At 39.6% G+C, this 14248-nt stretch overlaps 1 protein-coding gene across 1 annotated transcript; it reads left to right on the top strand.

Moving 5' to 3' along the window:
• The first annotated feature begins 299 nt into the window (after nucleotides 1-299).
• On the top strand, nucleotides 300-14119 carry flot2b (flotillin 2b). Its single transcript, XM_018660548.1, has 11 exons — nucleotides 300-518; nucleotides 2407-2488; nucleotides 3256-3346; nucleotides 3850-3973; nucleotides 4388-4506; nucleotides 7039-7152; nucleotides 7246-7365; nucleotides 7563-7777; nucleotides 9053-9236; nucleotides 9866-10015; nucleotides 10782-14119. The coding sequence occupies exons 1-11, from the start codon at nucleotides 470-472 to the stop codon at nucleotides 10818-10820; spliced, it is 1287 nt and encodes a 428-aa protein (XP_018516064.1). The 5' UTR covers nucleotides 300-469; the 3' UTR covers nucleotides 10821-14119.
• The last annotated feature ends 129 nt before the right edge of the window (nucleotides 14120-14248 follow it).

Below are 14248 nucleotides of genomic sequence, written 5' to 3'. Positions count from 1 at the left end.
AACGTATTAATGTAGATGGATCAAAAAAGAATAATATCTCATGTTTAATGAAGAACCTATTAATTATTACACTTAATCTTTTAATTATACAGTGAGAATAGGAGCTGTAATATAATGTGTGGCAGTTCTCCCCTTTTCCTCTTTAACTACACGATATGAAAATATAATATCGACCGCTCTTCTTTTCTATTTGTTTATGAATATATTTATTTTAGCTGTCCGTCCTGCTGTTTATTTGTTTATTTTATCGGGGCCTCCTCGGTAGTCCCCCGTGTTGACGCATTACGTCAGCCCGGTGTCGTTAGGCGGGGCGGGGGCTGTTGTCGTTGCTGTCGTCGGACTGGACGCTAAGACTCTTTCACATCAGTCACACTCGGATTAAATCTCGCACACATTTGCACCAGCAGCTCAGTGAAGGATCCGACTGTCGGCTGTTTTTTTCTTCCGTCCGCTGCTGTGTCGAGTCGCCATGGGGAACTGTTTGACCGTGGGTCCAAACGAGGCTCTGGTGGTCTCTGGTAGGTGCTGCGCTCTTCGCCAAGCTAACGTTGATACCAGAGCTAACGGATAGCTAACCAAGACAACGCTGAAGTTAGCTTCCGATGCGGCAGTTAAGGGGGAAGTTAAGGGACCAACCGACTCTTCGTTTCTTCTGACTCTTACTGTTGTACAGAGTCGTAACACCGCCTAAAACCCGCTGTCAAATTGTGAAACATTCATCCAATCCTTAAGTGTGCCAAGGGAGATACTACTATTGAGTACTAGTGTTAAGTACTCAACAATAGTGTAAATTCCCTTAACTCTCCCCTTAACTTACGAATCGGAAGCTATCTTCAACGTCGTATCTTGCTCTTGTTTGCAGCAAAATCACTAGCTGTTGTTTGCCATTGCTAAAAATGTCTGGCCTCTTTATTCAATTATTAAACCAAATCCGTGTTTGTGACGTTAAGTATTGCCTTCATTCACGGTTTAGCTGAGCAGAGCTAACACCGTTAGCACCGATAGGTCATATGACCGACAGTATTTGGTTTAGAAATAACGGTTCAGATACTTAAGTATAAAAAGCACCGTCGGTTATTAATTAACCACAAATTATAACTAAATACAAAACCAGAAACACATGCATAGTAATCTCCGGTGTTTGGGGGCTGTCTGTGGTTTCATTCAGGCCCACATGATGTTACAGCTGGAGGGGGGCGGGTTTCATGCCCCATCAACTCTGTAAATAAACAGCTTCAGTGGTGGAAGAAGTATTTAAGATGCTTTACTTGAGGAAAACTATCCATACAGCATTATAAAATACCTCATTACAAATAAAACTCACACATTCGTGTTGCTGTTCTGGACTTAATCTTTTGATTTTTTTATGTGAAATACTGGATCATTGAACCATCTGAGAGTGTTGGAGACTAAATCTCGTTTTGGTAAAACTTTAACAATTCATAAACATCTGAAACATGACAAAAGCCTCCAACTAGACACTGCTTTTAAATCAAGGGTCACATGCTCATAAGATTGTAAATCACAGGTGTAAACTTTAACAATATGTTGTTAAAGCTGTAGTTGAAGTTTCAGGTAAATAAGTGTGATGGAATAAAAAGTACAATATTTCCCATGGGAATGTCGTGAAGTTAAAGTATAAAGTAGGGTAAAATGCAAATACTCAAAACTGTACTTAGGTAAATATACTTTGTTCACCACTGAATAGCTGTGGATAATTAGTGGAGAATTCAGGAAGTCAAATGAATAAGAATTTAATTAAAATAAAAAAGCCAAATGAAAGGTACAATATTTGAAGGAGTACTTTGTGGCAGCTGGGAAAAGGTTGGCCCTGCTGTTGCCTCTTCACAGGTCAGTTTTACTTAGTGTAAAATTAGTGTAAAATTAAGTCATTATTACTGGGAGAAAAGAAGACACTTGAACAGCAACAAGATGAGACATGCAATGGATGTTGTGTATATAGCCACACATACTACACATAAACACAAGTGGCAAAACTCATGGATGGCATCCACTCAGTGGGAGGAGAGAAAAGGACGCAATTTACACAGCTGCACCTTGGGTTTGACTTCATCCAGAGGAGCCAAAGCCAAAATGAAACATGAGTGAATGTAAACACACAGTCTAAAACATATGACCCTCTGTACTATTACAGGTGTGTTCAACAAGTTATAGCTCAGTTACAATAACAATAATAGGTTATTGCTTTGCTTTTATTCACACAGCCTGAAAGTTAACTAAATCAGGTGACTGCTCAGTGTTCAGCTAGAGGTGGAGCTTATGTTAAATCCAACCAACATTTCTGTGCTTTGTTTTACCTTTCCTACAGTTTGATATTAACATGATATTTGATGTTGCAAAGTGACTGGATGATTGAAATAAAACTTTGTGTTCCTCCTCTCTTAGGTGGTTGTTGTAGCTCTGCTGAAAAGACCTATGTCGTTGGAGGCTGGGCCTGGGCTTGGTGGCTCCTCTCAGACACCCAAAGGTGACAACATAATGTTTTTATGTTCTGTTCAAATTGCTTTTAGCAGCTCCTTTAAATGCTTTAAATGCTTTTGTGCTTGCAAGTCCTACTCATCACACATAAGTGGATTATGCTAGTAAAGGCTCTCTTTCAAACTCACTTGGGTGAAATGACCAAGGTTTTTAAACAGACCACAGCTGAAATGGGCTTTTGCTGTCTTGAATTTCCTCAGGGAAGTCAGTCCCATTATCTGTAGGGAAGTCAGTCAGTAGGCAAGCTGTTCCACCATATTCTGTCTCATATTACACACAATATACAACACATCAAAGGCCTTTTTCCTGTTCAGTCTGTTCTACATACACACATTCCCTTTTTTCCACTGTGCACTGCTCTCTGGTATGTACAGTGTCAAAAGCCAAATCAGTTTTCTGCTGTATTTACTGTTGGCCAGTTGAGCTCCAATAGGAGATCAGACATTTTATTTCAATATTCCACAGCACTGTTCAACAGCCCTGTCACATGTCACTGCAAAGATTATGAAATATTCCATTACTTTTTTCCCAAGTAATGTTCTGTTGTAATTTACTGCACTGGTGCTGTCACACCAGATTTCGCTCTCTATTCATTTCTAGGAAGAATAAGACATATCTGCTTACAGTTGCAAATAAACCCACCTCTTCAATCTGGTTTAACTATGACATGTGGCACACAAACACAGCTGCGGTCAGACACTGTAAGGGTTCAGTATACATCTGAATCCAGTGTACTCACTGTAATCCTTGTTGTAGGATAACCCTTGAGATCATGACTCTGCAGCCCCGATGTGAAGATGTGGAGACAGCAGAGGGGGTAGCCATTACTGTCACGGGGGTGGCTCAGGTAAGACCACAGCTCAGCCCTCATTACCATTAACCACTACTACCACATCTGTTTATTTGGTTTCTGTCAAGAGTTTTATGAGAAATCGATTAGTTTCTACTAGTGGTTAAGAAAGAAAAGAAAAAAGTAGACTTGACAGGAAATATCTGACACTGCTGATGGATTTCCATTGAAAAATGTTAGCAATTAACAGCCACCAATCACACACATTTGATACCTGCTTAGTTAAAGATGTTTAGATTTTCTCGACCTTCAAATTGTAAGTTCTGTCACAAAATGTCTGCTCATAGATCAGCATATCACAACTGGATATGTTTCTGTATTATATAAAGAAACGTCCCAAAGCTTAAACTGTCATTTTTACTGATATGTTTCATTGTTACTCTAATGTTTAACACTGTTATAGTGACAGTAAAGCTTATCCCATACTCTGGGTCCAGATGTTGAGAGTTTGGTCTGTCACCAGATGAGCTGACCTCACTCCCTTACTGTGTCTTCTTCAGGTGAAAGTCATGACAGAGCAGGACTTGCTGGCAGTGGCCTGTGAGCAGTTTCTGGGTAAATCAGTGATGGAAATCAAAGCTGTGGTTCTGCAGACTTTAGAGGGACATCTGCGCTCCATTCTAGGTATAGGCATTCATTTCATTTTAACTGTGTGTTTGTTCAGATTAGGACACATAGATGAAAAGCTGGAATATGTGGTGTTTTTGCTTGAAAAATTACTTTAAAAATTGATTGATTGTCTTTTTTCAGTGAATTAAACAACTTATCATCTTAGCTCTTCGCTGACTTGTCATGGTGGCAGTGTAGCACCTGTCATGCATATTGTTATCTCAAAAAAATCTTATGACTCTTTGGCATTTGTGCCGCTTGATATAAAGGATTACCCATTTCTCTAAAAGGTTAAGAAAATTCTGCTGCCCTAGTTTCTACATAAATCCCAGACATCTTGTTCAAAAACAAAAATGGACAGCACTCGATACGAAAACTGTTGCAGCTGGATTGTTACATTGTGAGTTGCAAGGAGTTTCTCTTTTGCAGGTACCCTGACTGTAGAGCAGATCTATCAGGACAGGGACCAGTTCGCTAGACTGGTGAGGGAGGTAGCAGCTCCAGATGTGGGCAGGATGGGGATTGAGATTCTCAGCTTTACTATTAAGGTAAGTTGAAGGTGCTGTGACAGGCTACGGCCACAATACAAAATTTTGTATTGCCACCTTTCTACAGGGTTTGAGTATTTTATATTCAAAAGGAAGAGTTTAGTTGGAGAATTAGTTAAATGTTAAAGAATGGAAGAGAATGATCATTACAAGCACTAAAGCTGGTCTTGTCTTTTCCTGTGTGGTTAGTAGAGCTGTACACCCGATTTACTATGTTCGTAACACCACAAACAATTTCTCTTACCGTCATTACCATGACTACCATCATTTTGAGAGAATAGTGTCAACACTGCACAGTGCTCTGACCTTAATTAGCAGCTATATTGTACAGTCTGTATTGTTAAGCCAAAACGGAATGCCAATCTGCCTTTCTCCATTGGTGTTTATTGAGCCAACATCTCCACTTCCTTTACCTTCTTCTCTTCCTTGCATCTTTGCTCCTCCAGGCAGGAGACAGATGTAAGTATGGAGGGAATGTATTCACCAAATGGCACATACTCACTCAGTCTAGCATCATTTTGAATTGACAGGTACAACTCATGATGTACCATTGTGACTGTCAAATGTGTATGAATAAGAAATGGTAACAGAAGAAAAACACTTGGTGCCTGTTGACTGCTACTCCACACTGAACATTGATATATTGTGGCATCAGGGCATCACAGATTGATAGAAATAAAAAATATGTGTTTATTACTGGAAAAAACTGAAGGGATGTGAGGCAGCAATTAAAAACAAGTATCAGCCCTTTAGCTTAATTAAAAACTATAACTTTAGTTTGTGAAAGACCACACGTACAGCAAGTCTGATGTCAGGACTAATGATGACAACTATGAATGTGTGGCTGTACAGGACTGTAAGAGAAAGATTAAACAAAGTTGTTTTGTGATTCATTCGTGACTCATTTTTTATTTCATGAGTAAACATGAGTAATACTTGAGCTACTGTTGGTACGGTCATTCCTGTTCCCATACAGTAGATATTTTGCCTTACGTTACAAGTACAGTAAAGCTGTTTCCACAGCAGCCTGGGTGCCCTGTTTACACTCTCATCAGATCAGCTGACCATTCAATAAACAGAATCCGATCCAAGGTGTGTGGAGAGAGAAGAGGAGGAGGGGAGGAAGCATAATTAGCAGAATGGAAAGACTAGATAATGGCAACATCATCTTGTAAACGTCTTAAAGCAAAGTTTGTTTATGGGCGACAAGTCATCACATAAAGTGAAAGAGACATTTAGAGGCATTTATTTGACTTCCCCTAATGGTCACCTCTTCAATGGCACTGTGGTAAAATTCACTGAAACACTTCTTCTGAAAGGAAACAGGTTTATGTTTGTGAGGTAATCCATGAGCCTAATGCAGCTCTGAAGTGCGTTATTGTGTTTGTGAGTGTATGATGCATGAACTTCCATTAAGAGCCCAATATATAGGGAAATACAGGAAATACAATGCGTTCATACCAGCAAGTATTTGTATTTTAACGTTAAAAGCATAATATAAAACACCATTTATTGTATATATGTTTTTATCTAGAATGGAAGTTGCTCTTTTCTGACTTCTCTACTGGGTTTCATGAGTCTGATAATTGACTGGCAGAAGACTCCCTCTGTAGAGTTCACTGTTGTTGATTAGAGCTAATTGAAGAGTGGTGCAGACACAGCGGCTGACTATAGTGCTTTGCTGGAAGCCCAGAGTCCATTTCTATCACATCAATTAGTCCAGGTTGCGATGGTTTCTGTGATGCGTCAGGACCAGTTAGCTCATTAGCGGAGTCCTCAGACATTTGTGGGTTGTTTTTATTGTATTTTTTGTTTTACGTCTTCCTGATCCAAAACAGCAACATACTTATGGCAGTTTCTCTGTTGATGTAGATATCATTTGTTAAAAGTATCTTGGTGAACATCCATATCAGACATGAATGTTCCTCGTTCTACTGTTGAGACCTTGTCACTAATCAGACGACACTGTCAACACCTCATTCCAGTTATAATGAGGTGTTTTCTTGTGCAAGCAACCCCTCAGTGCAGGAGGGGGAATCAATAATCTGTTACCATGTATAGATAGAAGTGTCTGCGTGTAGGTGAAACACCACTCTCTACCCACTACCTGAGCACTTGATAAAAATTTGCCCTAGTCAGTAGTGAGTGAAATTAGGTATTTAGAAAACATGAAATATTTTCTTTGTGGTGGCTGGATGCAGTGAGTTAGTCACTTTTGAAATGAGCACTAGTTATGAGAATGTTTTTTTTTTTTTTTTTTTTTTTTTTTTGACTTTATGTCAATATTTTCATTCATCACTTCATTAACTGGGAAACATTCCCTGGCAATGGCTGTTTACCTCACTGCCAAAGAGGATTTTGACAAATCCGTTGTCTCAGTTAGGCACTCCGATGTTAGATAGTTAAGATAAATGTGTTTTTATTATTTAGTTGTTTTGTTTTTTTTCACTCAGTTTCCTGCAATTCAGTGGATACTGAGCTGGAAGGTGGTCTATGCAGTTTATAGTCTGATCTGTTTCTCTGTGTTTGCAGGATGTGTATGATAAACTGGATTACCTGAGCTCCCTTGGGAAGACCCAGACTGCAGCCGTCCAAAGGGATGCAGACATTGGTGTGGCTGAAGCAGAGAGGGATGCTGGGATACGGGTAAGGAGGCTCTAGCAGGCAGGAGACTCTGAGAAGTGGAATCTGTCAGGCACAACCAACTGATCACCGCTGTATCTCTTTATCATCTCCTAGGAAGCAGAATGTAAGAAGGAGATGATGGACGTCAAATTCCTGGCTGACACCAAGATGGCCGACTCCAAACGAGAACTGGAGCTGCAGAAGGCTTCCTTCAACCAGGAGGTCAACACGAAGGTGGGTACCTGAGGTTTTAATTTGCACATATGTGTGACATAATGTTAAATGTCAACATCATAAAATATCAATGAAGAGCTCAGACAAAACTACATATGGGTAAACAAAAGGGACAAACTATATTTCAGACAAAATGTGTGTTACTTCAGGTGAGTGTGCGTTTAGAAATGTGACAGTCTCTGTGCTGATGTTTTCAGAAAGCAGAAGCCCAGCTGGCGTACGAGCTGCAGGCAGCCAAGGAGCAGCAAAAGATCCGTCTGGAGGAAATTGAGATCCAAGTGGTGCAGAGGAAGAAACAGATCGCCATTGAGGAGAGAGAGATCGACCGGACTGACAAGGAGCTCATTGCTATTGTCAAGAGGCCCGCTGAGGCTGAGGCCTACAAAATGCAGCAGCTGGCTGAGGGGCAGAAGTGAGTGAGAACCCTTCATTTAAGAGGCTGTTCAGTCAGTTTTGTGAGCTTTTTCAACCAATATCACCTGTCAGTAGAAGGTATACAGTCACTGAGAGAACTGGCACAGTCCCCAATCCTCTTGTCCTATTGCGACACAGTGGTCTGTGGTTGATTTAAAAGAGATGATTTAGCAAACTAATAAGAGTGGACATCTGAAAAATCTGGTAAAGCCAAAATGCAGGACACTCTAATAACAATATTATAGCTGTACCTCATAATCGTCATGGCAGACATGCCTTGTGAATTTAATTATCTCATGGCAGTGACCTCTGTTTATGAGCAGTAAACATATTGGTGGTTGTGGTCTGTTTTTAGGTACTGAACAGCCAGGGTTTGAACAGGTAAAAGGAGGGAAGAGACACTGTTGAAAAATGGTTTGGGTTTGGGCAAAATATTTCAAAGATAAAATGTGGGAGGAAGGAATGTAAATAGTAAGAAAACCACCACTACATCTGATGTATGACTGCTGACTGACCAGTGGGAGCAGAGGAAATGTGACAGTCAACATCTGAGAAAAGCAGGTGCAAAATCTGCGTTACTGTTGTAATGGTTCACGTGCAGAGGGAGAGAGAGCCTGGTCTAAACAGTGAATTAGAGAAACAGTGAAAACAATTTGATCGTGACAGCAGCAAAGAACGTTGCAACAAATTTAAAGATGTATTGTAACGTTCTGCGCCACAGTTCAACAAATCTGTCAGCTCCTGCAGTTTTTAAAGTCCAGTCATGTTAAGCTTCAGGGCTTTTACCCTCTGTGTTTGTTGCTATTATCTTTTTATTGGCCACAACTTACAGGGAGATCAGAGCTCAAACCACAGAGCTGCAGCATCACTGTACATCTGGTAGAGATGTCTTGTCTTCCTTAAGGACATACTAGAAGGATGGATGATTGTCACATCTGTCACACAGGCTTGAAACCTGTCCCTCCAGCCTGCATCCTCACTAACAACAGCAGAGTACTCACTGTGCCACATTTCTCTGTGCTGTGATCATGTCACCCAGCAGGTTTATTATTTGGTTGCACCTTGGACCAAATTTCAGCCAGGTAAATGTTTTTAAAGAGTTCTGTATCAGGCATTAAGTACTGCCATCACAAAATTCATGACACAGTTGTCAAACAGAAACATGATTTGGAAAGGTAGAGCCAAGCAGGATAGCAGCAATAGTTTTTGATTGTGAGATATGTTGACAGATGAATCAGTTGTTATTTTCACCTGCATGTTTCCCCTGCAACAGGATGAAAAAGGTGCTGATCGCTCAGGCAGAGGCAGAGAAGATCAAGAAGATCGGTGAGGCGGAGGCTTCCTCGATTGAGGCAGTTGGCAAGGCAGAGGCTGAGAAGATGAGACTGAAGGCAGAGGCCTACCAGCAGTACGGAGAGGCAGCTAAGACTGCCCTGGTCCTCGAGGCCCTGCCCAAGGTAACACAGACAGGTTCTCCCAAGAGTTCACTTGTTTCTTTAGTGGTTTGGTTAGTGCCTGATTAACATACTAGAGAGAATTTTCATAAAGTCATTACATGAATTTAAAAATGTCCTCAGCATACTATAGTTATTGTAGCAGTAAAAACACAGTGCTATCTCATTGCATTGGTATTAAAGGGATAGTTCAACATTTCTGAAAATACATTTATTTGCTTTCTTGCAAAGACTGAAACCACTCTCAAATCAACTCAGCTCAGCAAATAGTAAATGGACTGCATTTACATAGTGCTTTTCTAGGCTTTACACTTTACACTGCATTCATACTTCTCATTCACACACACTGGATATTGTGGACTAGAGGGGCTGGAAATTGAACCACAGACCTTGCAATTAGTGGATTAGTGGCGCTTTCCTGAGCCAAAGCGAAAAGACTGGAAGCAGGGGAAAACAGCCATGTAGAAAGCTTTGTTACAATATTCAGCTTGTAAACCCAAAATCAGCTTCATCTTAATGACTCATACATCATGAGACTATGACTGTATTGTATCACATGATCACTGATTACTTAATATGGGAAATTCTGATTATGTCCTGCTTACAGTCAACATTTAATCGCATCTTTGCAGATTGCGTCCAAGGTGGCAGCTCCATTAGCTAAGACCGACGAGATTGTCATCCTGAGTGGGGAGGGCAGCCGTGTGACGGGTGAGGTGAACCGCCTTTTGGCTGAACTTCCTGTGTCTGTCAATGCTCTCACTGGAGTGGATTTGACAAAGGTAAGCATGTTTTATAATATAGATATAGGTAACAATGTAATGAGGGTAGTGAATCAAATCTAATTGTAATGTTTTGTTGGTGGCCAAAACTATGACTTCCTAGCTTTGTCTTGCAGAAAGTCTGCGTCATTTACCTGATGTTTCTGTATTTGTCTGTGTACTTCCTTCTATTTTTGAAAGTGCTAATGTCATTTAATTTCCTCTTAGATTTATTATATATAAAGCTTTTGTGGAAAAAGACTTTTCTCATTGGTTGGTTATAATTTGTCATTCCGGATGTAATCAAATAGGTACTTCAGTGATTCAGTATTGCACTTTGATAAAGTTGGGGGACGTGGGAAAGACATAACGGTGAAAATCAAAGAAGCAGAGGCAAAGATATTGTGTTTTTTAGTCCAGAGTAGATGCTCTCTGACTTGTTAATGCCCACATCTTTTAAAACTCCACACCTCCAGTTCATACTGCAGTGTTTTTTTGTTAATGTGATGACAATACCAGCGTTTCTCACAGTTCAGAAACTGAATTTCTGTCATGCTGACAGATATGCTTCTGTCAGAAAACACAGGACTTTTTTCACAGTGAAAGTCCTCTGAAGGATCGTATACAGCTTTTTTCATACATTTGATGGATTGAATGTTGGATTATAGCCCTAAACCTAAAAAACATTGAATGGAGATGTAGGTCATGGAACTTAGTTATGAGAAATTCACAGGAGTTTATTTCAGAGCCTCAGTCCCAGGTTGAATAATGTTTTCTTCTTCGACAGATCCCTTTGCTGCAGAAGATAACCGGTACTACAGCCTGAAAACCGATGACTCCACATGACTCCAGTATCTGTTGTATGCACTCATAGACTGCCTTTAATACACTTGAAAAATTTTGTTGTTTTATACATATATACTGTATACCAAGTGAATTTTGGAAACCTCTGGTGCCTTACTTTATACAGGACCAGAAAATCTGCATGCACTGCTGCTCATTCAAATAATTTTTATTTAATTTTAACATGGGAACATTTTGTGTTGGTTTTTTTTGTGTTGTTTTTTTGTTTTTTTGGGCCAACTGTATATATTGGCCTGTTTGTATGAAAGGTCATTGAAGAGGAGAGCTAATATTAAACAGGTGTACCAGTTGATCACCTGCAGACTCTCACCCAGGTTATATTATCATGTGAACTGACAGCTGATGTTAACACCTATTCTTTGGTATTTATACATCGGGGCTCTGCTTTTTCAAACAACAAGGCTTCTGCTCTCACTTTTTACCCTCCGTTAGCTGTAGGTCTTTGTGTCGATTTATATACCTCTTCCTTTACTGTAAGACACATCTGCATTCCCTAGATAATCTGAATCTTTTCTTGTTAATTGTAGAGCTTTATTTGTATTGTACATGTTGTAATTTATAACTATCAAAAGTTATTCAGGTCAGGTTATTTTATGTCCCAGTGACTGATTTTTACAATGTAACAAAGGTGCTCACAATCCTAAAAGAAGCCCCTTTTATTGTGGAAATCGCCATTTAAATTTTTTCCATCTGCAGAGTTTTCTACAGATTTTGTCCACTGGAAGAAGTTTCATTCTCTGCAAACTGTTGATATCAGGCATGATACATAATGATGATTATTTATATGCTGACAGAAAAACAGGAAGCAAATTTTGATCTTGTGCTGATATGGTTAAGTTGTGATGTGGTCCTTTAATATTTAAAATGGTTGTGCTTTGGCATTAATTAAGACTGAAAAATCTGTTGGTGTTAAAAACAGAGGGTAAAAACGACTGACTCGAGTCAGACATGTTTATATTGTGAAAAAAGCTTAATGTGAATAGATTCTTAAAATGAAAGGCTAAACAGCGATGCCAAATAGAATAGATTGTCTTTCCATTTTTATCATGCCAGGACAAGAGTCTTGGGATACTGCATAGTTTATCTGACTTTGATGTTTAATTTCATACTACAGATACAGTGGGGCAAAAAAGTAGTCAGCCAGCAATTGTGCAAGTTCTCCCACTTAAAAGATGAGGTCTCCAATTTTCATCATAGGTATATGATGAAAGAGAAAAATGAGAGAGAAAAAAAAAAATCCAGAAAATCACATTGTCAGATTTTTAAGAAACCCTTTGTTGGCAGTGACAGAGGTCAAACGTTTTCTGTAAGTCTTCACAAGGTTTTCACACACTGTTGCTGGTATTTTGGCCCATTCCTCCATGCAGATCTCCTCTAGAGCAGTGATGTTTTGGGGCTGTTACTGGGCAACACAGACTTTCAACTCCCTCCAAAGATTTTCTATGGGGTTGAGATCGGGAGACTGGCTAGGCCACTCCAGGACCTTGAAATGCTTCTTACGAAGCCACTCCTTCGTTGCCCAGGCGGTGTGTTTGGGATCATTGTCATGCTGAAAGACCCAGCCACGTTTCATCTTCAGTGTCCTTGCTGATGGAAGGAGGTTTTCACTCAAAATCTCACAATACATGGCCCCATTCATTCTTTCCTTTACACAGATCAGTCGTCCTGGTCCCTTTGCAGAAAAAACAGCCCAAAAGCATGATGTTTCCACCCCAAATGCTCTCTAGCAAACTTCAGATGGGCCTGGACATGTACTGGCTTAAGCAGGGGGACACGTCTGATACTGCAGATTTGAGTCCCTGGCGGCTTAGTGTGTTACTGATGGTAGCCTTTGTTAGTTTGGGCCCAGCTCTCTGTAGGTCATTCACTAGGTCCCCCCGTGTGGTTCTGGTTCTCGTGATCATTTTGACCCCACGGGGTGAGATCTTGCGTGGAGCCCCAGATCGAGGAAGATTATCAGTGGTCTTGTACGTCTTCCATTTTCTAATAATTGCTCCCACAGTTGATTTCTTCACACCAAGCTGCTTACCTATTGCAGATTCAGTCTTCCCAGCCTGCTGCAGGTCTACAATTTTGTTCCTGGTGTCCTTTGACAGCTCTTTGGTCTTGGTTATAGTAGAGTTTGGAGTCTGACTGTTTGAAGTTGTGGACAGGTCTTTTATACTGATAACGAGTTCAAACAGATGCCATTAATACAAGTAACGAGTGGAGGACAGAGGAGCCTCTTAAAGAAGAAGTTACAAGTCTGTGAGAGCCAGAAATCTTGCTTGTTTGTAGGTGACCAAATACTTATTTCACCGAGGAATTTACCAATTAATTCATTAAAAATCCTATGATTTCCTGGATTCTCCCCCCCCCCATTCTGTCTCTCATAGTTGAAGTGTACCTATGATGAACATTACAGGCCTCTCTCATCTTTTTAAGTGGGAGAACTTGCACAAATGGTGGCTGACTAAATACTTTTTTGCCCCACTGTATCTGTAAATGCTAAGCCATGTTTGTGTGTCAACAAACCAAACATTTTCACAGAAACAGACTTTCTGTTCAATGTGTGTACATGTCTGTACTGATTTGTTTTAATAACGGTCACATCAATTATAGAATGATATTTTAGCAGAGTACTTTTAACTTATTAAAACATGTTTGATCTGTTTTAATAAGTGATATTGCTGTTTGTAAATGGTCACAGTGCTTTGTTGTTTTGGGGTTAAATGCACCAAATGTAAAGTTCCAGTGCAGCAGTACACATGATCTGATGCTCAGTTAACTCAATATCTGAATTAAACTAGTCTGACACTGATGTTCAAACCTCATATCTCAAGCAGATAAAACAACAAATACACTGGTACTTTTATGTCTGAGCGTAATGACACAGAATTTACAGAGGACTGTTATTATTGTTGATAATATTTTTTTTTAATACCAATTGCACATCCTCAGTTGATTTATGTTTGTATCATTTTTTGCTGATATAGTGACTTGATAAATACTGTGACCATATTGATTTGTTTTTGGCAAGCAAATATTTGAACTTCAGATGTGATCAGTATATAAACTTAACTCTAACTTGTCTGTCTTTGATGTTTTTGTGAAATTCTGACATATTTGTGTTATATTCCTAATGTTATTTACAACACGTACACTGTCTCAAATGGCCATGAGTTCCTGTATGCTCTTGCTGCATGTCATCCATCTGTACTCTGAATAATCAGTCCACTCTGAGCTAATTGTCATTCTAATAAATCAAAATGTCATAATTTATTTATTTATTGCCATTTCCTGTTCTGCAATTTTGTTAAAGACACCTTTTCTCAATGATTCTGCCTCGTAGTTCAAAAGGAAGAAATGTTATAAGCACAGATAAATGCAGATGTTGTGTATTCAGCATAT

The sequence above is a fragment of the Lates calcarifer genome, linkage group LG21 (assembly GCF_001640805.2).
Source record: "Lates calcarifer isolate ASB-BC8 linkage group LG21, TLL_Latcal_v3, whole genome shotgun sequence".
In the NCBI taxonomy this organism is placed as follows: domain Eukaryota; kingdom Metazoa; phylum Chordata; class Actinopteri; family Centropomidae; genus Lates; species Lates calcarifer.
Note: the sequence above shows the minus strand (reverse complement) of the source record. Positions and strands in the feature narration are given on the sequence as shown.

Bases quoted from the DNA above. Each gene is read 5' to 3' on its own strand.
- flot2b (XM_018660548.1), top strand. From the start codon at position 470: ATGGGGAACTGTTTGACCGTGGGTCCAAACGAGGCTCTGGTGGTCTCT. The intron at 519-2,406 runs GTAGGTGCTGCG...CTCCTCTCTTAG, and splicing joins CGAGGCTCTGGTGGTCTCTG to GTGGTTGTTGTAGCTCTGCT. The intron at 10,016-10,781 runs GTAAGCATGTTT...CTTCTTCGACAG, and splicing joins CTGGAGTGGATTTGACAAAG to ATCCCTTTGCTGCAGAAGAT.